Here is a 26,211-nt window from a genome sequence, read left to right on the forward strand (position 1 = left end):
TCACTTGCTTCTTTTTGTTGTTTGGAAATAATTGGAAAATGTAGACGAGGGAATACCATTTTTTTTTCACTTCCCCATTTGGTTTATGCAAATGCAATAATAGGAATCAAATGCATACATATTTTTAGTAAGAACGTTACGTTTCATGTTCAAAAGTGGTGTATTAAATTTACAACTAGAGTAATTTTTAAAAATATAAAGATGCATTAAATATCTTTTCAAGTCGTGTCGAACGTAAGAAATACCCCTTTCACGGGTTTCATGCACTCCTATGGGTAAGTTTCCGAATTCTATTATTGTTTCACCAGACAAAGAAATGTTTCACATATTTATTTGTAATATTCTAATTAAGAACCAAATAGAAGAGATATGATTAAAATTAATACAAGAGCGGCAATTATACTACAATAAGGTACAAGAAACTACGTTTAAATATTATACCTCTTTACAAGTTTTGCAATCGATGTATTTATGATGCCCAAAATTAAAAATTAGTTGAAGTACCCAAATAAATAGGTCCAAAAAGACCAACATAAATGGAGTAATCCCAAAATATGTTCTTATATTTATACCAATGGAATGAAAAAGAAAAAGTAAAACGCACCAAACGGCGTGGAATCTTTAGAAAAATAGTATATTGAATGGTCAGTTTCGAATTATACCAAAACTATGGGGCAAAACTACGACGTGCTAGAAGAAAAGACAACAAACGAAAATTACAAGGAGAATCGCCGATCCGCGCCTTTATTTGGCTTTAAACAAAATTTTCTGATTATTTGACGGCTCATTTCTCACCGTCTCTCGCATCTCCTCCAACCCTAACTTCAGCTAACCACAACGGACATATATAACTTTGGTGCTACTACTACTGGGTCCATGACACGTGCCAAAAATAATTATACTGTATTGTTCTCCTTCTAATTTACGAAGAGTGAATAATGTGGGAAATGAATTTCACATGAGCGTAAAATTATTTGAGTGTTTCTGAAATTAAGAAATGTTAAGATTTTAGAGTCGGGATGCCCGTCCACTACTAGTCACCACTTGCAGGTGTTAGATTTTATCATAAAAGACATGGGTGTTATTAGTAGTGGAATCATTCATGAACAAGTAGTAAACATAATGTCAAGTTTATGATGTGAGATTGCATTCTCCAACCAATTCTACATTGGCAACCTTCTTTTTTCCTCAAGCAATAACAATTCGTCGTCAATCAGAATTGTCAGGTCAGAGTCGTGTTCACAATTGGAACGATCGAGTCAGGGTCTTGTTCACAATGAGAATGATCTTGTCAGATGTCTCGTTATTAGTAGCGAAACCATTCATTTATAAGTAGTAATATTTTCTTTCAAATTTCCAATATGAAATTGCATTATTCAACAAAAATGAATAAATTGGCTTGAACTTGTTACATCAGTGATGTACGAGGCAAAGACTCTTTGATATTTAAGTTTGAGCTAAATAATGAATGAGAATTTAAAGGCCTGAGTTTCTTGATAGAGGAATAATGACCTCTTTTTATCGAAGGACATGTCCTTATATCCTATCAAGGTTGAGCTTGAAGATGATTCACTAAAGCACTTGGGCTGTTGACTATGCGATCTATTACCCTTAACAATCATGAGAACAAACTTTGTAACCAATTGATGTAACTACTACCAAAAAACACATTCTCATCATGAATCATGTCTTTATGATACCACTATTATCATTGTACAATGTATAACAGATCAAGTCTCCAAAATTATTTTCTAAACCTCCCCTAAACCCGAGAAATCTCCGCACTTTCACCCAAAATCAAATAAGGTATTTAACGAAAATTGTCATTAGCATTCCGAAAAACTCATATTAACGAGTAAATTAGTTAAAATTGGAAATTGGCCTTGTATATTTTCAATTTTCTCAATCAATCGAATTTGTACCCCATAAAGGAGAACTCCTAAAAGGGATGGAAGAATTACAACAAAACTCCAACCGGTCGCGAAACTTTGCCTCACTCGTCTTTAACAACACCGGCAGCGGAAAACAGACCCCTTTCTCCACGCACCGCTGGTGCCGCGGCCGAATCCGATTCTCCAAGCTGAACGAGAAGTAGTGCGGGAACTCCGTCAGCTCCTTCATCTCCCTCCCCATCCCCACTACGAAGTAATCGAATTTTGGCTCGAAGTTCTGCTCGATGCTGTAGCAGAACAGCTGCGGGAACCGCCGGAACATCGACAGCACGTCTCGGCGGGAGAAGCCGATTTTTTCGAGGTAGTCGATTCGGGGCAGGAGCTTGTCTTCCACGCTGCAGGAGAGGAGGGAGGTGTGTTTGTTAACTTGGGAAATACCAATGCTCTGGAGGAAGTAGAGGGTGGGGCGGAGGCGTGTTTTGACGCTGCAAGCGAGGAGTCTGGGGCGGCGGTTGATGACGCGGCGGAGATCGGAGCCGTTGACGTGGGCTTCGCGGAGGAGGAAGGTGAGGATTGGGGCGATTTCGGCGACTCGGGAGGAGAGGATTTCGGGGCACATGCCGATGAGGCGGCGGAATTCTGGGGAGGTGAAGCCGATTGAGGTGAGGAGGAAGTGGACGGTGGATTTGATGTGGGAGAGAGGGGAGGAGAGGATCGGAGGGTGGTGGTTGATTAGGGAGAAGAAGTCGAGGCCGATGGAGTCGAGGTAGAGGACTTTTTCTTGGAAGTCGGAGTGGGGGGTGGCGGTGGTTGGTGGGGGTTTGAGGGAGGCCGTGGTTTTGGAGGCGGAGATGATTGGGAAGTGGGGGGTTTTCTTCGGCGGCGGAAAGGAGTGGATGTCATGATGAGAGGAGGAGGGGGATTGGGGTTTGGGAATGGGATTGGGAATGGAGGAGAAACGGGGTTGTTTGGTGGCGGCGATGGCGGTGGAGAGGAAGTGGGTTTCGTGCATTTGGTTGGTTGGTTGTTGTTTGGGCGCAGCTGGTCATGGCTGAGGACTGAAGAGCTTTGGTTTGGGGGAAAAAGGGGGAATGAAGAAGATAAGGCTTAAAATGCTCCAAACAATACCATTGTGGAGATTGTGATTGGTGAGGGGTATAGGGAGAAATCAGTAATCCAACACAAATGGGCCGGGTTAAGAAAATGAATACTACCCGAGTCCAGACTAATCTGACCAGCCCGGAGTAACTGAGCCTAAAATCACGTAGATAGGCACAAATGAGCCTAGCTTTGGGGGAGACACTTATATGGGACGAGGTATATCTTTCTTCTGTGTATGTTCCTTGTAAGTATTGGCAAATGAACATTGAGACTAAGGTGGTTCGGGTTTGAAAAACACTTCTTCTAATGACTCTTTGAATGTTTGATACGAGTTTTTTTTGTGTTTGCTGTAATGTTTGTTAGGTATATCTCGACAAGTTGCATTGACAACACTAAAAAAATTATCTCGATATCACTCATCAAATTACTTCTATATGTGTTAATACAAGTGACATGTGCACAATATGATTTAGCTAACGAAATACCTTAATGAACAAACTGAAAATAAATTTATACGCTTTTCGCTTTATTTGTATCTTAAAAACTTGTACTTTAATAACATTGGAACCCCTAAATTTCAAATCCTGTGTCCGCCGCGGCCTAAAAATAAACCAAGACTTCATCAAATCAAGATCAGCCTCACTTTATTAATAGTGTCCATCTTTTGAATTGATCACCAAGAAATCAGACTCTACAAACCAAATCCCTTACTCTTGTCCCATTTCCGGTTGCCGCCAAATGTATGTAGCCGGTTGGCCGGTTCAGTTCAAACCTAGGTCCCACCAACCCTTCCTCCCTTTGAATTCAGATCCTCGTCGGATCATCTTTGTAAAGATTTCAAGAATTCATCAATCATGTTCATTCATTGTACATCGTGCGGTCAGGAATTATTTTAAATATTTTTATTTAAAATTCAATACAAACAGTACTTGACAAAAACTGATCACACGATATACGATGAACGGACACGATTCACGAATTTTCAAAATTCTTGTTAAAAAGAGCCGGAGAGGATCCTGTTGGTCTGCCTCCTACCCACTACTTATCCTCACACTGTACCCCAACCCTTTTCTCCACCTTAGACCTCCCAGCCCACATCACTCACTATTCATCACTGACTTGAGTGGCTGAGCTCTCCACAACCACCATGGCTGCCTCCACCGCCGCCCTCATCTCCTCCGTCCCCTCCCGCGCTTTCTCCTCCACCAAATCCACCCCTCTCGTCGCCGCCTTCTCCAAACCTATCTCCCAAACCCTAAACTTCCCCAAATCCATCCACGGCCTCCGCCTCCCGCGCGTCGCCCATTCTGCCTCCCTCCCCCGCGGCGACTCCCACACCCGCAAGTCCTTCATCGTCAAAGCCTCCGCCGGCGAGCTTCCCCTCGTCGGAAATGTTGCTCCTGATTTCGAAGCCGAGGCTGTTTTCGACCAAGAATTCGTCAATGTCGTATCTTTAATTTAACTCATAGCTTTTGATTTTTTTTCCTGCAATCGCATTCTGTAATTTGCTTGTGAGTGTACTAAAAGCGCTTTCTACAACCAGAAACGCTTACTGGGTTTGTTGGAAAAAAGTTGAAATGATTTTGGGTCATAAAAGCGCTTTCTAGAGAAGCATATGTCAGATGCTTTTTCAAGGCATTTCTAAGTGATTTTCTAGGAACTTTCAGTGAAAATTTCAATGCTTCTATAATAAAAGAGCTTTCTGCAAAGGCAGTCTCAAACGAGTCTGAAATTGTTTCATTGCAACTGAAGCTTTGGTGTGGGATTTCAGGTCAAGCTCTCTGAGTACATTGGGAAGAAGTATGTGATTCTCTTTTTCTACCCATTGGACTTCACATTTGTTTGTCCTACAGGTTTGTTTTGCTTTCACAATCTCCAATTCTTCATACAAGTTTTTAATCTTTCATGGATGCTGAATGAATCTAACTGAATCGGATTGCTTTGTTCAAAATTTGTGAACCCATCTTGCAGAAATCACCGCTTTCAGTGACCGTCACGCAGAGTTTGCGGAGCTCAACACAGAAATCTTGGGTGTTTCAGTTGACAGTGTGGTAAGTTGCCCTGCTCCCCGCTATCTTCAATACCACAATCTGCCAGACATGCCATAAAAAAGTCTATATTCTGCCTAGACATGCCACGAAAAAGTCAATATTCGGCCTAGACATGTTGTAGCCTTGGTCTTTTGCAAAGGCTAATAGCTGCATATGCACACGCGTTAATATGCTAACTTGCACCTTGAACTATTTGCCTGCTTTGTTCTTTTTTTTTTATTAGTAAACAATTATGTACCGTATCGTGGGTTCTAAAAATATCAATCTTATGCTTTGGGATTTTTGACTTTGAAAAATGAAATTGGCCTAACGATACGGGTTGCAGACAATGCATGTGGTTTCGGTTGAGCCAAGGGGTTAATTCCCATTGTTGGTGGAGAAAGAACACACAATAGACAATGAGGATATTCAACTGAAATAAAAATTGCACGTTGAAATAGGAAAAAGAATGCACCCAGAATACTATATTTGAGGTTAATCAAAAGGAGCTACTAAGATTGGTGATATCAGAAAGTTGTGTTCTCGCTAATGGTTGAAGAATGATGTGAATCTGCGTATTCTTCTGCGATTCCTTTGCGTTTCTTTTGCTTATGTACATCTGACTTGTTCCTTTGATGTAAAATAGTTTTAAAATTGCTCTTCCTTAGATTGGTAAGATGGAACCGCGTTGGCCTTATGCTGTCTTTTTTTTGTAGTTTTCCCACCTTGCATGGGTCCAAACCGATAGGAAGTCTGGCGGTCTTGGTGACTTGAACTATCCATTGATCTCCGATGTCACCAAGTCAATTTCAAAATCGTATGGTGTGCTGATCCCAGATCAGGTATGATATCTAATGAAAATTGGTTCTGAATTTAACGAATGATCAACTTTTGAAAGACTCAGTGCTGTGAATTCTGGATTATTTAGAAGTTCGGTTTCTCTGTGATAGGGAATCGCTTTGAGAGGACTCTTCATTATTGACAAGGAAGGCGTCATTCAACACTCCACCATTAACAATCTTGCCATTGGCCGTAGTGTGGATGAGACTAAGAGAACGCTCCAGGTAAACATATTCATCAAGCCCAAAATAGAAATGGGATGTTTTCGTTTCCAAGCTCTGTTGTATAGCTAAGAATTTCGTCATCATGTTTCGTATTACATTTTATAATCGTTTTTTTTCTTTCCCTTTCTTGGCTTGGGTTGGATCCTGCAGGCCTTGCAGTACGTGCAGGACAATCCCGATGAAGTTTGCCCTGCAGGGTGGAAGCCCGGGGAGAAGTCCATGAAGCCAGACCCCAAGGGCAGCAAAGAGTACTTCTCCGCAATATAGAGCTAGTACACTGCATGTCCATGTCGGACTCAAATAGGACGTGTAAACGAGTTTTGTATTCGTGTAACCTCTTTTTCCAATCCTTGGTAATTTTGAGCATCTGCATGTCACAATAAACCCCAATCAATGGGACTTGCCCGATTTTCAGCATATTCAAGTAGCATGCAATTTGATTACTCAAGTGGTTAGTTCAGTATAGGGTTCCGCCATTTGATTACTCAAGTGGTTATTTCAGTATAGGGTTCCGCCGTGAAGCCAGCCAAATGGCAAATACGAATAACTGAACTCTTTATAAGCACATGTAAGATTTCTTAGTTCTCTGACGGGGGATTCATTTGACAATTGGGTTTTGCGTTGTTTCAACCTCACCTTGGTTTCAATACCTCGGTTACACAGCACGCGAAATTCGAATTTATGACTTTTGGTGGAGTCTGAACTTTTGACGAATCTCACAATGTGCTTAAAAATGAAGGTGGAATCTCACATGACTGCTTAGTAGAGCAGCAAGCTAGAGGCTTTTGAGCAAGTAAATTCTATCCACTAAAGATAAGTGGCCATTATCCATTTCTCTACCAATCATTGTAGCTTCTTGTCTTTGGAAGGCAAATTGAAGGAGAAGCTTTTGGAATGGAAGGAGTTCTGCATTCTTCAACACTAACCCTTCCCATTACCTGTCATCATATCTCCAAAACCCAGATCCTGAAAACAGCCAACCACAACCCCACGCAAAGGCCAATGCTAAGGATCTCCACGTTCCCAGCAACAATGGGAACAAAAACTAGCACGAAATTCTCAACAATATTGGCAGCAGCAGCGGTTCAGCCTTCGCAGCCTCTTGATCTAACGGAAGACAATATTCGACAGGTCTTAGCCGATGCAAGGGTTGAATTCGGGCAGCTCTTCGACACTTCAGTTGGCATGACAGGTTGAACTTACTTATCTTTTGTGTTTTTTGATTCAGTTATGTTGTTGTTTCTGGTGGTGGGAAATCAGTTAAGATAAGGAGATGACTTGCAGGACAAGTAGACCTTGCTGAACTTGACGGACCCTTTGTGAAGATCAGTCTGAAAGGCCGGTTTTGGCACGAACGGAGCGTGGTTCTGGCTAGACTGGCCAATTATCTCAAGCAGAGGATCCCTGTGAGTTAGTTAACGCCAACTGATCAGTATTACTTTATTTTTTACACAAAAAATCACTGTCTTATTCTTTCAGTGATGAAAATCTAGTCCTTGTTCGATCTCAGGAAATTTTAGAGGTTGATATAGAAGATGAGAAGCAATTGGATGACAGCCCTGCAAACTTTTAGAGGTACTCACTACAGCTTACCCAAAACAGCTGCAACTTGTACTATGCTAAATTACCTTAAGTTTGGTTCCCAGCATACGTGGACTAGGCTAGTTGGTTAAGTTTGTGCGCACATGGTCCCTGACAACCAAAGTTTGAATCCCCTTCCTTGCAAATTAAAGTAGATTAGAATATCGCTTTGTCAATTTGGTTCCCCAAAACACTAGAAATACAGCTTTGGGCAGAAATTATATATGTTTTTTTTAATCAACAGTTGTATCAAATTTTTCCACGGAGAGTAGTATGCTGTCTATTACTTCAGTCATATGATCATATTAAGACCAACTGTCGACAAGGGTTTGTATTTGCAGGTTATAAACTTCAGACCAAAAAAGAAAGGTGTAACTATATATTTTAGACCGTCTGTAAAAGGGGTGAGTAGTTTAAGTATTTAAGAGCATTTACCCGTGCATTTGAAGTTTTATGTTCGAATCCAAATGTTTAGTTCGGACATAGAAGTTGTTGAACCATAGTTGAGGTCATTAGAGAAATTTTCAGCTGCTGTGATGATTAGGATTTTGAATTTTCCTAGCATGCTTTGTTAGGATATCAAGTTCTAGATTCCCTATAGGTAAAAAGGGCGAAACAAAATAAACGCGAAGAAACACAAAAGTAAACTAATCATACAAACACAAGGACTTACGAGGTTCACTCAGTATGAGCTAGGTTGTCCAGTTGCCACAAGATACCCACCATCAGAGAAGGAGGAGCACAATCACATATACTCAAAAGTATTTCCTCACACTCACTTGTAATTAGGGTTTATAATCACATTTTTCAAAGCTCCCTCAATGCAACAATTGGTACTATCCAAATGATCACCAAGGTTGGGGCGATTGGGAGAGGTGGTAAATCAACTTATTCATTTGTTAATGGATACCCATAAGACCCATTTAGTTTGATTTCACTTTACACCATCATTAACACTACCAACCTCACGTCTGTATTATGGTGATATCAAATTAAACAAGTCTTAACCGGTAACTATTAACAACCTATTGAGTTGATTTGCCACCTCTAGCGATTGGTATGTCCACGCGAATGTCCAAACCTCTTGCTTTTTACTACTCGATCATGATTATACTTTAACCCAACTTAACACACGTTAATCATCTATGCACCCATGCACAAATGATTGACAATCGTTGATTGGTACCAATCAAGCATCAATCAAATCTCTTTATAGTTAGAGAATTGTTATTAGCACTCTAAAATTCTCATTATATACTCCAAAATTTTCTATATTTAAAAAGAAAAATACACTTCTAATGACCGCAAAATAAAAATTTTGAAATACCAATAACATTTCTTTATAGTTTATGCTAAATTATATGAGTTTATACTCATAAAAGTGTTAAACTTGTTTCTTTCTTGACCTATTTATGTTGCAGTGCATTTAACCCGAAAAAAAGGTTCAAGTCTCTTATGAAGACCAAGTACACCCTTGGATTAGCACATAAGCAAGCAACTTACATTTTTGACATTCTTTATACAAAATAAAATGAACATGTTTCGCATTTCCCCATTAATTCTTTTTGGCATTTTTCCAGTAGTATTAGAAATTTAGAAGCCACCAAAGTATCTAAGAACTTGAGCAAAAGATTTGCAGATAACCTAAATACCAAGCTATATATGCCACCCAACAACAAGAGAAGCCCTTGATTTATTGACTATTGAGTTGAGGGTGAAGATCTTATTCTGATTCATTAGATCTATACCTAACTTAAATCCTTAATCAAGTGCTTAATCAAGTACAATTTGGACATTAATAATCTTCATGTGCCTCACATGCTGACACCACCTGGCGTTTAGAACTCAACCAACAAGCTGTCCTCAAGTTTCATGACAAACTATTTTTAATTGTATTGTAACCTAAACGCAGCAAACACAACCATTAATTGGTGCTAACTATAAAATTATAAGCCTAACTAACATATGCTTCCTGTTTGTTGTAAATTAAAACCAAAAATTGTGAATGGGTGGTTTTCTGTCAACTCAGTTGTCATGTTGCTTAGCTGCTATATCAAGTCTGCTAAATATGCTATATATGTATGAAACACAAGCCCTTTTCTAATACGTAATCGGTCCAGTAATCTTCTAAATTTTTTATACAGCGGATATTGGAAGAGTGAATGCTCATAAACAACTAAACTACAAGAACCTGAATACGTGCTGAGAAGAAAAATAGTTATTCGGCCTATTGTGCCAAGAAATGATATGTTCCATATATTCATTTCAACTCCAAAAACAACAATATCCAAATTTGAAGTTTGAGGCATATGGCGTTTTATCACAGTGGCGAAAAGCAATCACGCCTACACATCACTACCCATTATCTTTCCTAACAACTAATAATTTAACTCATTGACGCTACTGTTTGTCAAGAAACAAAATTGAAGTTTGAGGGCCAAATGACAAGTTTTCTAATAGTTCAGAAATCATTTTTTTTAACAATAGTCAGAGATCATTAGTTATAAGAAAAAACATAACAAAATCTGAAATATCAAACTCGAGACTTCAATTTGAGTATCTTTTTTTTTTTTTTTAGAATAAAAAACTGAATATATCATATATAGTTGTTATAACTTACACATTGACATTTTCTGAGAGTAAAGAAGCTGAAATGGAATTTAATTTCCTATTGCAATACATCTTTTCGTATAACCTGCTAACATTTTCCTCACAAATTTAAAGTAGAAACTATACATGTCCAGAAGACATCGTCACAAATTAAACAATCGACACAGTAGAACAACCATGTAGCTAGCCAAGAAGAAACTTGAATTGATTCCTTCACAGTTTTACAAAAAGGGCAATGCATTTCCTTCATCTTTTTCAATTTTTTTTCTTTTTTCCTATATATTATAAGAGGACCTTGAGAGAGTTTCTGGCTTCAGCTACAAAAACAAAAAACCCAAAGTTCCTCTGCCGCTGCTGCTGCTGCTGATGTACGGTGTCGTACCGTAAATTAACCGTATATACTGTGAAACCCAAAACGCAAAAAAAGGGGGGCTTTTGCATGATCAGTTGAGCGACACATCACGTTGCTACTCCTGGTTCAGACACATAACTTTTTCTGTCCACATCTTCCCACACCAACTTTGATGTTATTTCATCGTGCTCTGGTACATATTCCTGAGGCCAAAATACCAAAACATATCATTAAGTAAATTTGTAAATTACGGTGTAGTTTCGTACTAATCTTCCCTGATGAAATTATACGAAAATACACATTTACTTTTGGTAACATGGGAGGGAGAAGTTAAACAACAAAAACTACGCAACAATTCTAACCTAGAAACCCTAGGTAAATCTTCAAACAAATCTAAACCTTGGTACTGAGAATAGTAAACTTAGTTGAAATCCAATTGTATGCAACTGGGGACAAGGACGCCTTTCCCCCAACCCAGCATTGTCGCCAAGGTTAGCCAGATGGAGTTGGGATGGACCCAAAGTTCTTAACCAGATTGAACCAGACCAACCCATAACAATGCAAAGGTTCTCTTATTTATTTGTTCTCAATTGAGAGAGTTGCATCCATATTATACAATGGAAATATCTTCATTTTTGGTTATATAAAAATCTAAGCTTAAAGTCTACTCTGTCCAGACCATCCTTATATTACCAAAACTTAAGCACATGCATAGGATCAGTGGGAATCTATGAGCATCATTGAGGCATAGTTTGAACACCTTAGGGACTTGGGAGTGTCCCCAAACCGTACCACATCGATCCAGTCCGTTATTATTCATCTTGATGATCATATTCTATTCTATGATGCATATGATATGATGAAAATAGGCACGAAGCATTACCTCCAGTTGTCTGACCAATTGCTTTGCAGTTGGAGCAGACACGATGATGTGCCGTGCAGTAGGAGAAATAAAGCCTTCATCAACGGCCTTATCAATAAAAGACAACAACGAATTGTAGTAACCGTCCACATTCAAAAGCCCCACCTACAAAAAACAAGTAATTCTAACTAAATTATTTAATTAATCAATCAATTCATTAATAATATCAACTTCAAACACCCATTTAATCTCCATATTATATGTATGTCGTTCATATGTCCTCATTGTCTTGTGACCAACAACACCCTTCTTTTGACCAACAACCTCACTTTGTTTAAACCTTAAAAAATTAAATTTGAGAAGATTTCTCCCATTCAAACGGAGATCCTCCAAATAATCAACCACCTAACTTATGTTATTTTTCCATGTGAATTAGAATTAAGTACCACATGCATTGATTTTCTATTATATGAAGCTTTCTCATACATCCATACCACTCAATAAGATTGACTCACATCATCACAAATATCATCTCCCGTCAACGTTGCTAACTAATACTTATGGAATTATAAAATGAAAGAGAGAGAATCGTGCACTTAAGAAACATAGTATATTTACAAATCGTAGGCATATGATAGACCTATTAATTCATGGGGACAATGACACAATAAAATATTCTATAATGTGAAGAAATTGATTGTTAATTAGGGTTTAGTAGAAAATTTGGGGACATCAACAGTTATCTACAAGATCACAACTACGTTTGAACAAACATACGACATGTAATCATGTGAGGGCTTGCTTCCTTGTAAAGTTTGGAATCACATGCAAACCCTTGTATAAAAAGGGGTGGATAAATTTTAGAGATTTTCTTACAGGTTTGCGGTGGATTCCAAGTTGAGCCCAGGTAATGACTTCCAGCAATTCTTCTAGGGTACCATAGCCACCTGAACATAATAATTTCAATTAAAGGGTCTTCCAAAAACAATTGAGAGTTGATTTGGATAATGGTTCAGAACTTCACATGCACATGGATGGCTTTCAACCCTAGATGCGTGTAAATCAAGAGTAAATTCCACATATATAACAGTTAACAATCAGCTATTCACGCTAACTTTAACATTCGACAACAATAATAATTTCACAAGTGACATGTCCGATTCATGGGTTAAAACCATACCAGGGAGGGCAATGAAAGCATCAGCTTGACGGGCCATCTCGGCTTTCCTTTGGTGCATATCTGAGACAGTTCTCACTTCTCCAACAGTTTCACCAGTTATCTACAACAATTTAATCAGATCACATAATTAATTAATCATTTAGAGATCGGCAAATGTATCACTTAAAATCAGCACATTTAAGCCTTTAAATGTACCTCTCTAGGCATTAATGTCCTCGGAATAACACTGCAAAAACACCACATGAACATTTATCAGCAAACCACTATATCGACTCTACCTATTAATAAAACTTTGGTTGTCAACCAAAACTCTAGGCATTAATAAAACTTATGTTCAATTTTGTAACTATATGAACATAAGTTTTTATGTTTTATTTACAGCAAACTCACAACCAGGTTAGTATATCATGCCCTATTTTAAAATAAAATAAAATATAAAATAAAAAGTATTCCCACGTTATAAGAAACCACTTGTCATTATTCCAATTTTCATAACAGATTTATTTTTTAAAAATTTTAAAAACTAATTCCACTTCATAATAAAAAAACAAAATGAAAAGAAATTGTTCACAATGTGTGGGCATCCGCTAGTATATGTTAACAAATGAATTTACTAAAAGTTCCTCATGGCCTAGTAGGCATATACTTGAATATTTAATTGATCAAAGATTTAGCAATTTGGGGACATCCGCTTCGACCTAGCAAGGGGCATTGACCATGCTAATTTGCAGCAGTTGTGTTTCACAGAACGTGTTTAAACTTTTACGAGACGACCAAGGGCTCTTACATTCCAGGGAAAGCAGGCTTTTTACAAAATGCAATGTCACTTTCTCTAAAAGTCTCCATAGTTTTACCAATTATCTTTTCCATTTCTGTAAATCTTTCTAACTGGAAGTTCCAGAGGGAACTGACATTGTAAGAATCTAAAGGAGGTTAACTTTTAGAATTTACTGTAGATCACATAAAGCGGTTTGAAACCATGTTTACAATACCAGACGACACGGTAATTTTGCATAAATATGTGAACCTTTTTGTCCCAATAAAAAAAATGGAAGAAGGGAAGGCACAAATTCCATTATAAAATATGGGGGTTGCGTTGATCCTAGATTTCTATGTTGTCTGCATTTGTGAACCCAGTTAATTAATAGATAATAGGGATTAATTTGCATGGTATGGTTCAATAAAAAATAAGGAAAACTAATGAAAACAGTTTGAAAACTTTGAATTTTAATAATAAAGACAAAATAAAGAGTAAAGTGAATAGTACCAGGTTTGACTTTTTAGTGTAAAAATATGGTTTTTCATTAAAATGAACAGTACCATGGGCTTTTCGTTAAAACTCCCTAAAAATAAGGTTTTTCTATGTTGTCTGCATTTGTGAACCCAGTTAATTAATAGATAATAGGGATTAATTTGCATGGTATGGTTCAATAAAAAATAAGAATGCAACCCAATTTGGCCAATCATTTCATTAGGGTAGCTTATGCGTGTGTTGTGTGTATATGAGAGAGACAGAGAGAGAGAGAGAGAGAGAGAGAGAGAGAGAGAGCGAGCGCTACAAACCCTAGGACATGGCGCCCGCCATCATGAACTGCCTGAGAAACAAGACCCATCAATCCCACGCTTCCACCACCATAGACCAGATCAATCCTTCTCTCCACCTTCCAAACACATCGAAATTAAAAACCCATCAACGTGTCAGAAACCCAGTTCCCATAAAATATAAATTAGAGTATGATTTGATTGAAACAAACTTGAAGAAGAATGGCAGCAAATAGGTATTAAATTAAAAACCCTAGCTAGGTAAAAAGAGGCTACTGAGTGAACATTAATTAGTATTATTACAAAAAATAGGTATTAAATTTCTTGTCATGGAAGAACCCCATAAACAAAAATCATGGAGATGAGGTTCAGTCATGGAAGCTTGTGAACACGCTTTAAAGGGTCATGATACCGAGAGAGCACGTTTGGTTCCCTCCTGGCCGCCTGGAGAGAATTAATAAAAACCACATAGATGCCGGTACTACTGCTGCAAAACTAATTTATTTTATAAATATAAAAGGGTTTAATTAAAATCAAAACTCAGATCATGCAAGAAAGCCGCTTAACTGACAGCCAGTTTACAGCTTGCACCCTCTCCTTCCTCCCTCCCTCCCTCTCTCTCATGCCAAACATAAACCCTAATCAGGCTCAATGCTAGCTAGCTCTAGGTCTTGAACAATGATAAGCCCACGTTGAAGGCTTGTTTGGTTGCAACACGCAACCCTTCACACCTCCACGCTACTTGAGAAAACTTGGACAAATTGGCTAGAGTAGTGAGCTTTCGCTCTGCACCCAAGTTCGAAGCACCATCCTCGTGGTTTGCTTCTATTCTTCTTTTTACAAGCTTCCATAGGAGCAAACCAAAATAGGAGAAAATTTAAAAATTGGAAGACTAGGAATTGACCACAAACATTGTTTTAGGAAATTACATTAACCAAAAATGGAAACAATGTATCAATGCATTAAATCCAAATTCCTATGAAAGTCAAAGAAGATAAATATGGCTTCTCTGAAACCCAGGAGTAGAATCATTTGCAGAAAACCGAAATAGATCAATTTGGTATATATGCACATATATACGATTAAACACTTTCTCTGAAACATAGATCTTTCGGCGATGAACTGTTCCAATTTATGTGGGAATTTTGGAACCCAAAAGGATGAATATATAAGAACAAAAAGAGAGAGATTGAAAGAGAAAATATAAAAATGAATCGAACGTTGATTACCAGTTCCTTCCCAAGTTCAACAGCAGCTTCTTGGTAGCTGGCCTTCTTCCCTGAACTGCTACCACAAAAAACACAAATCCTATTGAATCTCGACTTTGTCTCTTCCATCTCTCTCTCTCTCTCTCTCTCTCTCTCTCTCTCTCTCTCTCTCTCTCTATGATCTCAGAAAGAGAATAATGATGATCTTCTGAGCAAGTGAGGGAGGGGGATGGTTGGGAATGAAAACAAAGTGAGTATTTGTTTATATGGGAGAGGCAGATTGTCTGTCTTCCTGTTTGGGTGTCTTTCTCATTCCTTCCTATTTTATGCAGTCACGGTTAAGTCACATGAACGTTTTATATTAACTTTTTTATAAAAATAATAAGATAAAAAATAATAAAAAAATAAAATATTAACTTAACTTAATCATAACTGTACAAATAAAAAGAGATGAAAAAAACGCCCAAAGAGGAGAGGGAATACAATCTTCCTCCATATTATAACGCCTTCGCCAAGTATATATTTGTATATATAGAGTAGGCATAGGGCTCTCTAGAGCACTCACTTTCCCATTTGAAAGGTTGAAAATATTTTAATGGTTTGTTTGGAATTTGTTATTTAGAAACCGCTTTTATTTATCAATATTATTTTTTTATCATAGTACTTTTCAGTATTGCAGTTATAAGAAAAAGTTTGTTGTTTTTTTTTTTTGGAAAACAAAAAAAAAAAAAAGTTTGTTGTTTGATAGGAACCAACTAAATAATTTTGAATTATATAAGATGTTAAATAGAGTTGTTGGTTGTAAAACATAGACATATTAGAGAGCCATATTATAATATAAGTAATAACCATGGGAATAGGATCCTATTCAGAATCTTCTGGACGAGGATTTCAGAGATTACTTTATCGTGTTCACTCATTTGTCATCTTGTGATAAAAAATCAATTCAAAATATTTTTGTTTAAAATTGAACACAAACATGACCTGACGAAAAGTGATCACATGATGTACAATGAACGAACATGATGAAGTGATCCCCAGATTTCTCCCAAAGAGGATCCAGAAAAGATGCTCATCCTTAACCATGGGATGTTCCAAGTAACTCTCGAGCAACTTAATGAATTATTTTGAGTTGATTAGTGTGATTCCGTGCAACCGATACATTTGCATTGCACAACCACTAGGTCTTAAGTTTTTTTTATGGTTAAGTTATGACTGGAGGTGGGCACGGTTCAGTTTAGCGCAATTTTGAGTGAAATCGCAACTGTAACTGAAACATTTTACGGTGCGATGTGCAGTTTTAACTAGGGGTGGGCAAACGGGTAGGGGACCCTAGGGTCGGGGCGGGTAATCACGGTTCGGGGCGAGTCCAATTTTTTTAGAGAGTGAATGGGACGGGGGCGGGGCGGTTCCAAATCTTGAGACCTATGAGGCCCGAGACCGGCCCGTTTCTATTATACAATGGATGGGCTTTGCTGGGGGATTAGAAAGTTAGAAACCAACCAATTTAGATGAATGGATGGGCCCATTCCTATCATACTATGAAACCTTCCAAAGTTTATATCAAACAAACTTGGCAATTTCCTCAAGGAAATCTCGCTCTATCATTTTAAAACCTTCCATAGCCTTCTCTCTTCTTCTATTCCAAATTGAAACCCACCATTTCTTCCATCTCTTATTTCTCACCCTTGATTTTATCGAAATTTTACTTGGACGAACATGGCGCAAGGTTCCAGATCAGAGAAGACGGTGGGCTCTAGATCGACGAAGATGACACGATGGACGTGCTTTCCATCATCGGTGTAGGAAAAGATGGTGTTGAAGGCGTCGTCGCCGCGGCTGACGATCTGTCTTGGGCATATGACCATTTGGTCATTGATGCATCTGGGTTTCACGACGTCGGAGGAAGACGAGACTCAGAATGAAACGTTTCTGTTGGACCTGTGGACCCGGCCCTAACCGGCTCGTTTAAAATGGACCGGGTTAGGTTCGGTTCTTAATTCAAAAACTTCAATACCCGCCCCGCCTCGTCCCATTGCATTTTAAAAACGGGTCCGGTCCAGTCCCTCCAAATTTGGCCCCGGCCCAGGTCATGCCCACACCTAGTTTTAACGTGCGCCAAAACTGAAATGAAACCAAACTGTTTGGTTTGATTTGGTGTGGTTTCAAATGGTTTTGGTTTAGTTTTTGAAAAGAAAAAAATGTACAGTTTAAAATTTACACCCTATCTACACATAAGACGGCCTCATTTTCCACACAATACATGTTTACACCTATCTAATCTAAGTGTTAATTTATGCTGAAAATTAATAAAATAGAATCTTCTGCATGTTTTTTCACTTGGCCAAGAAGGAGATTTGTATTTGGCAGCAGGGGTTGATTAGCTTAATAAAGCCTACACTGTACATGTACATGGGGAGGATGGGAGAATTGTTTATAAGTCAACACACTATATTTGCTTTGTAACAGATGACATATATTCCAACTCCATGTATATAGATATAAGCACTTGTTTTTGCACCCTTATATGTTAATTACTAAGCTGGTATAGTACCAAAAAAATTGTAAGTTTGCACAAGAAAATTACATGTTAATCCTAATGCAAGTGTTAATTTGCACTATCTACTATTAAGCTTATGGTTATTAAATCTAAGGCCATCTCCAACCGAAGGGTCCAGAGGGCCCGAGGGCCGAAAATAGCCCTAAAACCGTCTCCAACCGAAGGCTAGGCCAGAGGGCTCGGGAATCTGGGAGGGCCCCACGGGATCGGAGAGGGCTGGAGGGCTGGAGGGCTGGCTGCTTTCGGCCAGCCAGCCAGCCCCGGGCTGGCTATTTTTTTTTTTAATGTTTCTCATTTCTGTCGGTTATAACCGACAGAAATAATATAATATATATAATATATATTATTTCTCTCGGTTATAACCGACAGAAATAACAATTTGAATTTAAACTTCCAACGGCTAGCGCCACTAGCCGTTGTAAACCTTTTTTTTTTTTTTATGAATTTAAACCTTTTTTTTTCTTTTTTTTTCTATAACTTCCTATAACTTCTATTTTACAAAATTTGTTTCAATTTTTTTTAATTCTATTTTTTTCCTATAACTTATATTTTACAAAATTTGGTTCATATTTTTTTCATATAACTTCTATTTTACAAAATTTGTTTCATATTTTTTTTTAAATTCCATTTTTTTCCTATAACTTCTATTTCACAAAATTTGTTTCATATTTTTTTTAAATTCTATTTTTTTTCCTATAACTTCCTAAACCATTATACAACATTAAATTAAATTAAGTAACATGAAACAACATTAAACAATATGAAACAACATTAAATAACATTAACCAACATAAAAATTATACAACATTAACCAACATGATTTTTAAATAAAATTAAGTTGTAGTTTTTAAATAATAAATTATGTTTGGCCCTATGACCCTTTGGCCCTCGGTTGGAGACGGTTTTTTGTGACAGGGCTAAAACGAGCCCTCTGGCCCTCTGGCCCTCGGTTGGAGACGGAGGCAAATATGGCCATGTACTGTTCATTAAAATATTAATATCTTGGAGAATCTTGGAGGGCCAGAGGGCTAAAACGAGCCCTCTGGCCAACCATTGGTTGGAGATGGCCTAAGAACATGGTTTGTAGCTGGGGAGGATTTTGTTAATCTACTCTTCTGTTTTCTAAAGAAATGCAGGCTAGCTCTTCCTCTTCGAAATGCTGCATTGATAAGTAATAATTGTTAAATAGAATAAGGGTGGAAAGGGATGACATTCTAGTGTAATTGAGTTCATACTAAATGTATGGACTCTAACAAACAACCAATTAAAGTATGACATTTAATTTGAGGTACAATTTTGGTTTCAGTGCGGTTTTCAAAAGTCAAAACTGAAACCAAACTGTTTCCTACCGTACGGTTCGATTTCAAAACCGCAAAATCGAACATTTCGGTGCGGTTCAATTTTATTCGTGTTTTTTGTTTCAAGTGTCTACCCCTAGTTACAATTTCATAATAGAAGAGAAGTACAATAAAGAGACTCCAATAATAGGAAGAATAAGCAAAACTTTCATACGGTTACCGAGGAAAAACAAAGGGCATTCAGATTTTAGAGTTGGATGATATTAGGTATACTAAATTGTTAAATTAAATTTACAAATTAAATGATGTATCACCAATAAAAAAATAAGCCGTTAACCAATCGCTAGTTGAAGTCGTAAGGACAATGAGACCTTGGCTTCCGTTGTTATCTGGTATGGAGTCTCGCTTAAGAGTGGAGAGCATGAAAAACATTATAATGCTAAATGGAATATACAATTCTCATCGTGCAACCCTGCATTTATTTTCTATTATCGTCAATTACTTCTTTATTTTTTCTAATAAATATTAATTGGATAATTTCCATTTCTCTACTCTAAGAATTGGAAAGTTTTGATTTACTATACATAATGGACCAAGAAGAACTTCCAATATTCAAAATAAAGGGCCGCATAGTTTTGTTTGTTGCGACTTGATTTTCACAATTTTTTTTTGGAAAAAAAAAAGGAGATGAAATTACATTAAAAACCTTCTAGGGCAATCAATGGCGGATGCACTAAGGGACTAGAAAAGATAAGTGGCTATGAGGACCTCTAAGGACCACCCAAGCTTAAGCATGTGGTGGAGGAGAAGGGTACAACATCAGACGGACGGGTCCATATTTTGCAAATTATTAAAAAAAAAAAAGAAGAAGACTATTCTATTTTTTAAAAGATTTCGTCATGACAACGTTGTTTTGAACCAAACCATTTAAAACAAAATAAAAAACAAGTCTTCTTCTTAGGTCATATGAGGGAGACTTTTTTTAATTAAAAATAATAAATCAAGAGAGGATTCGCTTTCCTCCTGCCTGATATCTCCATCCATTACCATTTTGTATTCACTATCCCAATTGAGTAATTCCTAATTTCAATTCCCTTTTTCCTCTAACTACACCCAACCAATCACCATGCCACCACCAGCGATAATCATTATTGATTAGGTAATACTAGAGAGACTAACTTTGTAAACAAAAAATTTGTAAATTAAATGACATGGAAATTGATATTAGATTATTACTTAAGCATGATAAACATGCTCATACTTATTGGTGACACATCATTTAATTAGTTTGCAAATTTTGTCTATAAATTTAGTTTATCTAGTAATATCCTTATCGATTAGTTCTACAATCCTTTTCCAAATACTTCAAGTTCATTTTGGATAGTTTCAATCTCATTCTGGATAGTTCAATTCTAATGGATAGTTCCAAATGATTGAAGATCTATTTTTTCTTCTATAGACAATGAAACTATCATAACATGTTTTGAGAGTATGAAACCTCATCGTGGACAAATTCAGTCTTTGTAACTTGTAATGTTATTTGTATAAAAATTATGAATGAAAAGTTGGTAGTTTATTGTTTAATTTTTTAATATTATTTTCATCCTTTTAAACTTTTATATTTGTACCACCCGATATTAAAATCTTAAATCCGTCATTGGGCGACCATTACAAATAACATCTACTAGAAAAGCATGACAAGCGCACTGTGAGACAATAACTTTAGTATCTAGTTCTTTTGAGCTGATTGCTTCCTTACCCACTTCTACGCTATTGTGCTTGAAATTTATGTTGTTTTGTAAACGTTCTTGTTGTGATGTTGGAAATTTAACTAAATTTGTTATTAAGATAAAAAAAGGAATTTGGGATTTTGGGATTTTGCTATGGCCGGTGGATTGGCTTAAAAGTATTTAATTTGTAATTTATTTTACGGCATATTTAGATTAAACAAGCATAATTTCTATTGTTAAAAGTAAGTTAGAAAATTATCCCTCATTAATCTAATTATTTGGTTCACATGCAAGTTAGTATGTAAGTACAATAGATTATATATCTTTGGTCAGAAGGAGGAAAACAATAATAAGAATAAACAATATGTTGTAAAATAGTGGGTATGTTTGCCCACATGTATATAGTAACTCATTCATAAGTTTAATAGTGTCATTTGTTTGTTTTCTATGAGGTTGCTCTATAAATAGAGCACTACATTTGATCAAATTAGACTTGGAAGAGAAAAAACAACTAATAGCAATAATATACATTACTTCCTCTGCAACAGCTTGTGTTGGTATAATATTTTGCAACTGCTTCGCTCCTGTCCTTAGTAAAGGTTATCTCTCTAAATTTTGCATATGTATAACATGTTATCAGCACGAGTCTCTAATTATTTATCATTTCGCTTCACCGAAAGAAAAAAAAAATGTTTCCTCTAAGGTTTTTACTATTCTTCTTTTTCCTCTGCCTCAATTGCTGGATATACCCTCGCGAAGAACTGTTTACACCATGTTTACTTCTAGTTCTCAACCTAACAGTTACTTATATTTTTGATTTCTTGTTTTGTGCAACTCTTGACTATTAACCCAGTGTTTATTTATGCAATCCAAGATGGTGCGGTATCATTGCCTATCTTGGACTGCAAATCTAATTTTACTGCAAATTGTAAGCGGAGCGGTATAATCGCCCACCCTATCCTACATATTTAAATTTACATGCTATTTAATTTTATTGCAATTTTAGGTGGTGTAGAATAATCACCCACCATGCTCTACATATTTAAATTTTATCGCAATTTTAGGTGATACGGTATAATCATTCATCCTTCTTTGCATATTTAAATTTTATCGCAATTTTAGGTGGTGCGGTATAATTGTCCACCCTGCTTTGCATATTTAAATTTTATTGCAATTTTAGGTGGTGCAGTATAATCATCCACCCTGCTTTGCATATTTAAATTTTATCGCAATTTTAGGTGGTGCGGTATAATCGTCCACCTTACTCTACATATTTAAATTTTCTTGCTGATTAAAGTGGTGCGGAATAATCGCATATCCTATACTTGTTTGAATGGTACGGTACAATTGCCATTCTCATTAATCATGTAAATCTCGAGCCTGAAGTTTCGAGTACTTATCATTTTGGCCTGAAGATAAAAAATTTGTAAGAACCAGAAGTTTTAACAATATATTCCTCTAGAACACATATTATTGCAAGTTCTTACACACCTCATTTTTCTTTCAAAAAAGAAAATGGCAAACTTGGCAAAGCTTGATTTTGCTACCCTGGACATTACTGGGAAGAATTACCTTACCTGGGTACTGGATACCAAGATCCATCTGGAAGCAGCGAATCTTGGAGATACCATTAGGAAAGAGAGCAGCCCATCCTCTTGCCATGATTTTTATTCGTCGCCATCTTGATGAGACACTAAAGAGCGAGTACTTAACGGTTGAAGATCTGTTAGCCCTCTGGAATGCCTTGAGAAACGGATACAATCACCAGACAACGGTGATTCTTCCAAGAGCTCGTTATGACTGGACTCACCTAAGGATCCATGATTTCAAGTCAGTGGCTGAGTACAATTCTGTGTTGTTCAGAATTACCTCTCAGATGAAGCTATGTGGGGATACTATTACTGATGAGATGTTATTGGAAAAGACTTTCAGCATATTTCATGCCTCTAACATGCTCCTGCAGCAGCAGTATAAAGCGCGAGGCTTCACTAAATACAACCAGCTGATATTTGTGCTCCTGGTAGCTGAACAGAACAATGAGCACCTGATGAAAAACCATAATTCCTGACCTACTGGATCAGCACCGTTCCCAGAGATTCCGCTCCCTCATGAATTTATCTTGAATCGGGATCTTTTGGCTCAACTTTATCCCAGTTTCGCTGAAGGAGCAACCCCATTTTTCACCTTGAATTGGTTTGAAAAAGGATCTTAGAATGTCTAGGGTTGGGCCATGAGGGTCTCTTAAAGCTTTCGTTTTTCTTTTCATCAGATTTATTTCACAAAGACTTGCCATGGTAAGGAAAAAGGGAGGAACAAGCACACTTGGAGAGCCCAGTATAACGGAGAGTTGTATGCTGCGTTCGGGAATGATGAATCGCTCCCGGAAAGGAATCTATTGATCCTCTCCCAATTAGTTGGACCGTACCCATTTTTTTCTAATCCTTCGATAAAAAGATTCATTCTCTTCATAAAAAATATGAGGTAGAACCAATAAAGATTTCTTTTTCCTCCCGTGACAATAATTACAAACTAGGATGTGGCCACAAGCAAGGCCTGTGGAACGGGAAAGGCAAGAACCATGGTGTCTAGTTTCACAACCAGGATCCAAAGCATAATCCAGGCCCAAGCTTTAAAAATGCAAATCGCCAGAAAGGAAAAGCTCATATGAACACTCCTAGAAATCCTGAAGGAGTTTGCCATACGTGTGGTGGCAACAAACATTGGGCGCGTACTTGTCGCACCCAAAGTATCTGGTGGATCTATATCAAGCCTCATTCAAGGAGAAGGGTGTCGAGATCAATTTCTTCGACCAGACTCAACCAATGGAAACCCCTAATCCAGTGACCAATTTATCAGGACAGTTAAACACAACCCACCTGGATGCTACAGAATTTATTAATAAAAGAGGGAATGAAGTTTATGGGTCTGATTTAATTATTTATGTTTAATGTACTCTTGTTATTTGTACTTTTGGTTTAATGCTCGCATTTTCAATTCAATAAAAGTAGTATTCCAGTATGAATAAACTACTTTTTCTTTACTCAGATAACATGGATAAAAATTATGTTATTCTCAAAACAAGCGCAATGGCGGAGACTTTTGTCTTGCAGACAGCGCAACCACACATTCAATACTTCTAGATCGAAGGTATTTCTCGAATTTGGTACTTGCAAAAGTAAAGGTAACAACAATATCAGGGCAATCATATGTAATTGAAAGCTCAGGAAAAGCCCAGATTATGTTACCAAATGGAACAATATTGTCCATAAAGAATGCATTATATGCTACTTGATCCATTTGAAATTTGTTGAGTTTTAAAGACATATGTCTAAATGGATATCACATTGAAACGAAAAGTGTAGAAAATGTGGAATATTTATGCATTACCTCCAATAATACCCAGAAGCATATATTGGAGAAGTTGCATGATTTATCGAGTGGATTGTATTATACATACATAAAGACAGTTGAGGCATATACTGAACTAGAAGTTCATTGATTCAAAGGTTTACATGCTTTGGCATGACCGTTTAGGTCATCCAGGATCTACCATGATGCGTAGAATCATTACCAACTCTAATGGACATCCATTATTGAGCAGACACATTGATGTCTCAAATGATAACCCTTGCAAGGCTTGTTCCCAAGGGAAGTTGGTAATTAGACCATCACAACTATAGTTTGATGATGAATCCCCATTATTTTTGCAAAGAATTCAAGGGGATATTTGTGGACCTATTCAACCACCTTGTGGACCATTTCAATATTTTATGGTTTTGGTTGATGCATTAACCCGATGGTCACATGTTTGCCTATTGTCTATTGAAATGTAACTTTTGCAAGACTTCTTGCTCAGATAATTAAGTTGCGAGCACAGTTCCCAGATCATCCCATTAAGTCCATTCGACTTGATAACGTTGGTGCATTTACGTCTCAAACCTTTGATGATTACTGCATGGCACTACCCAAGATGGTTTAGCAGAGGCATTTATCAAGCGGCTTCAATTAATAACCTGCACTGTGCTCATGAAAACGAAATTGTCAGTCTCTGCATGGGGACATGCTATCTTACATACAACATCATTGGTTCGACTGAGACCCATAGCCAACCACCAACACTCATCAATACAACTCGTGTTTGGACATCAGCCAAATATATCACATTTACGAGTTTTTGCTTGTGTTGTTTATGTGCCTATTGCACCGCCACAACGAACTAAAATGGGACCTCAGTGCAGACTGAGAATTTATATGGGTTTTGATTCATCATCTATCATTAGATATTTGGAACCTTTGACTGGTGATATGTTTATAGCTCGTTTTGCTGATTGTCATTTTAATGAGACAATTTTCCCGTCGTTAGGGTTAGAAAAAACCGTTCCAGAATAACGGCAAGAGCTGACATGGTTTGTTCCCACCTTATCTCATTTTAATCCACGAAGCACTCAATGTGAAAATGATCGTTCATCTTCAAGGTATTGCTAATCAAATGCTAGATGCATTTAATGATGCTTCGAAAGTGATAAAGTCACATATACCAGCTGCAAAAGCACCTGCAAGAATTGATGTCCATGTTGGACAAAATAAAATGGCAGTGAATGATTCATCCAATGCATGCCTGAAGCGTGGTAGACCCCCAGGTTCAAAAGATTCAGCCCCTCGAAAGAGAAAGATGAGGGTACAGTTGAACCCAAATGATATCATTCAAGAAAAGAAATTGAATGATAAATCCATAATTCATGATTCTATAGTTTCAAAAAAAGAAAATGTCCTTGATAAGACAATTGTCCCTAAAGAGACAGGAGTACATGAAAGCAAAGAAATATCCATAAATTATGCATGTACTAATGAATTGTGGGATCGAAATGAAATAATCATCGACGACATGTTTGCATTTGCAATAGCCATTGAAATTATATTAAGTGATGATATTGAGCCCCGCTCTGTTGATGAATGCAGACAAAGACAAGATTGGCCTAAGCGGAAAGATGTAATCCAGGCAGAATTAAATTCCTTGGAAAGACGAAGTGTTTTTGGACCAGTAGTCCAAACCCCGCCTGGTGTGAACCCCGTAGGTTACAAATGGGTATTCACAAGGAAACGCAACGAGAAAAATGAGATTGCAAGATATAAAGCACGACTGGTTGCACAAGGTTTTTCACAAAGACCTGGAATTGATTATGAAGAGACATACTTTCTTG

At 37.3% G+C, this 26,211-nt stretch overlaps 4 protein-coding genes across 6 annotated transcripts; 2 read left to right on the forward strand and 2 right to left on the reverse strand.

The window, feature by feature from the left end:
- Positions 1-1,864: 1,864 nt before the first annotated feature.
- Positions 1,865-3,156, reverse strand: LOC126592739 (transcription termination factor MTEF1, chloroplastic-like). Its single transcript, XM_050258511.1, has one exon. It carries the CDS (start codon positions 2,902-2,904, stop codon positions 1,903-1,905), a length of 1,002 nt encoding a protein of 333 aa, XP_050114468.1. The 5' UTR covers positions 2,905-3,156; the 3' UTR covers positions 1,865-1,902.
- Positions 3,157-4,027: 871 nt separating this feature from the next.
- Positions 4,028-6,504, forward strand: LOC126592741 (2-Cys peroxiredoxin BAS1, chloroplastic-like). The gene is made up of 6 exons (XM_050258512.1): positions 4,028-4,437; positions 4,765-4,846; positions 4,965-5,044; positions 5,740-5,865; positions 5,974-6,087; positions 6,238-6,504. Exons 1-6 carry the CDS (start codon positions 4,141-4,143, stop codon positions 6,352-6,354), a joined length of 816 nt encoding a protein of 271 aa, XP_050114469.1. The 5' UTR covers positions 4,028-4,140; the 3' UTR covers positions 6,355-6,504.
- A 216-nt stretch (positions 6,505-6,720) lies between these two features.
- LOC126592742 (uncharacterized) lies at positions 6,721-9,227 on the forward strand. 3 transcript variants are annotated; one of them, XR_007612768.1, is made up of 5 exons: positions 6,721-7,279; positions 7,372-7,493; positions 7,598-7,662; positions 8,010-8,072; positions 9,090-9,227. XR_007612768.1 is itself a non-coding variant. In XM_050258514.1 (4 exons), exons 1-3 carry the CDS (start codon positions 6,982-6,984, stop codon positions 7,658-7,660), a joined length of 483 nt encoding a protein of 160 aa, XP_050114471.1. In that variant the 5' UTR covers positions 6,721-6,981; the 3' UTR covers positions 7,661-7,662; positions 8,010-8,221. The 3 variants fall into 3 exon arrangements, 2 of the variants coding, with proteins under 2 accessions (XP_050114471.1, XP_050114470.1); XM_050258514.1 differs by lacking the exon at positions 9,090-9,227 and having other exon boundaries at positions 8,010-8,221; XM_050258513.1 differs by lacking the exon at positions 8,010-8,072 and having other exon boundaries at positions 6,723-7,279.
- A 1,166-nt stretch (positions 9,228-10,393) lies between these two features.
- On the reverse strand, positions 10,394-15,600 carry LOC126592743 (cytokinin riboside 5'-monophosphate phosphoribohydrolase LOG7-like). The gene is made up of 7 exons (XM_050258516.1): positions 15,444-15,600; positions 14,236-14,333; positions 12,868-12,898; positions 12,673-12,772; positions 12,369-12,439; positions 11,514-11,657; positions 10,394-10,833 (listed from the first exon to the last, which is right to left on the reverse strand). Exons 1-7 carry the CDS (start codon positions 15,549-15,551, stop codon positions 10,738-10,740), a joined length of 648 nt encoding a protein of 215 aa, XP_050114473.1. The 5' UTR covers positions 15,552-15,600; the 3' UTR covers positions 10,394-10,737.
- Positions 15,601-26,211: the final 10,611 nt, after the last annotated feature.

Source organism: Malus sylvestris, chromosome 12, assembly GCF_916048215.2.
Source record: "Malus sylvestris chromosome 12, drMalSylv7.2, whole genome shotgun sequence".
NCBI classification, from domain to species: Eukaryota; Viridiplantae; Streptophyta; class Magnoliopsida; order Rosales; family Rosaceae; genus Malus; species Malus sylvestris.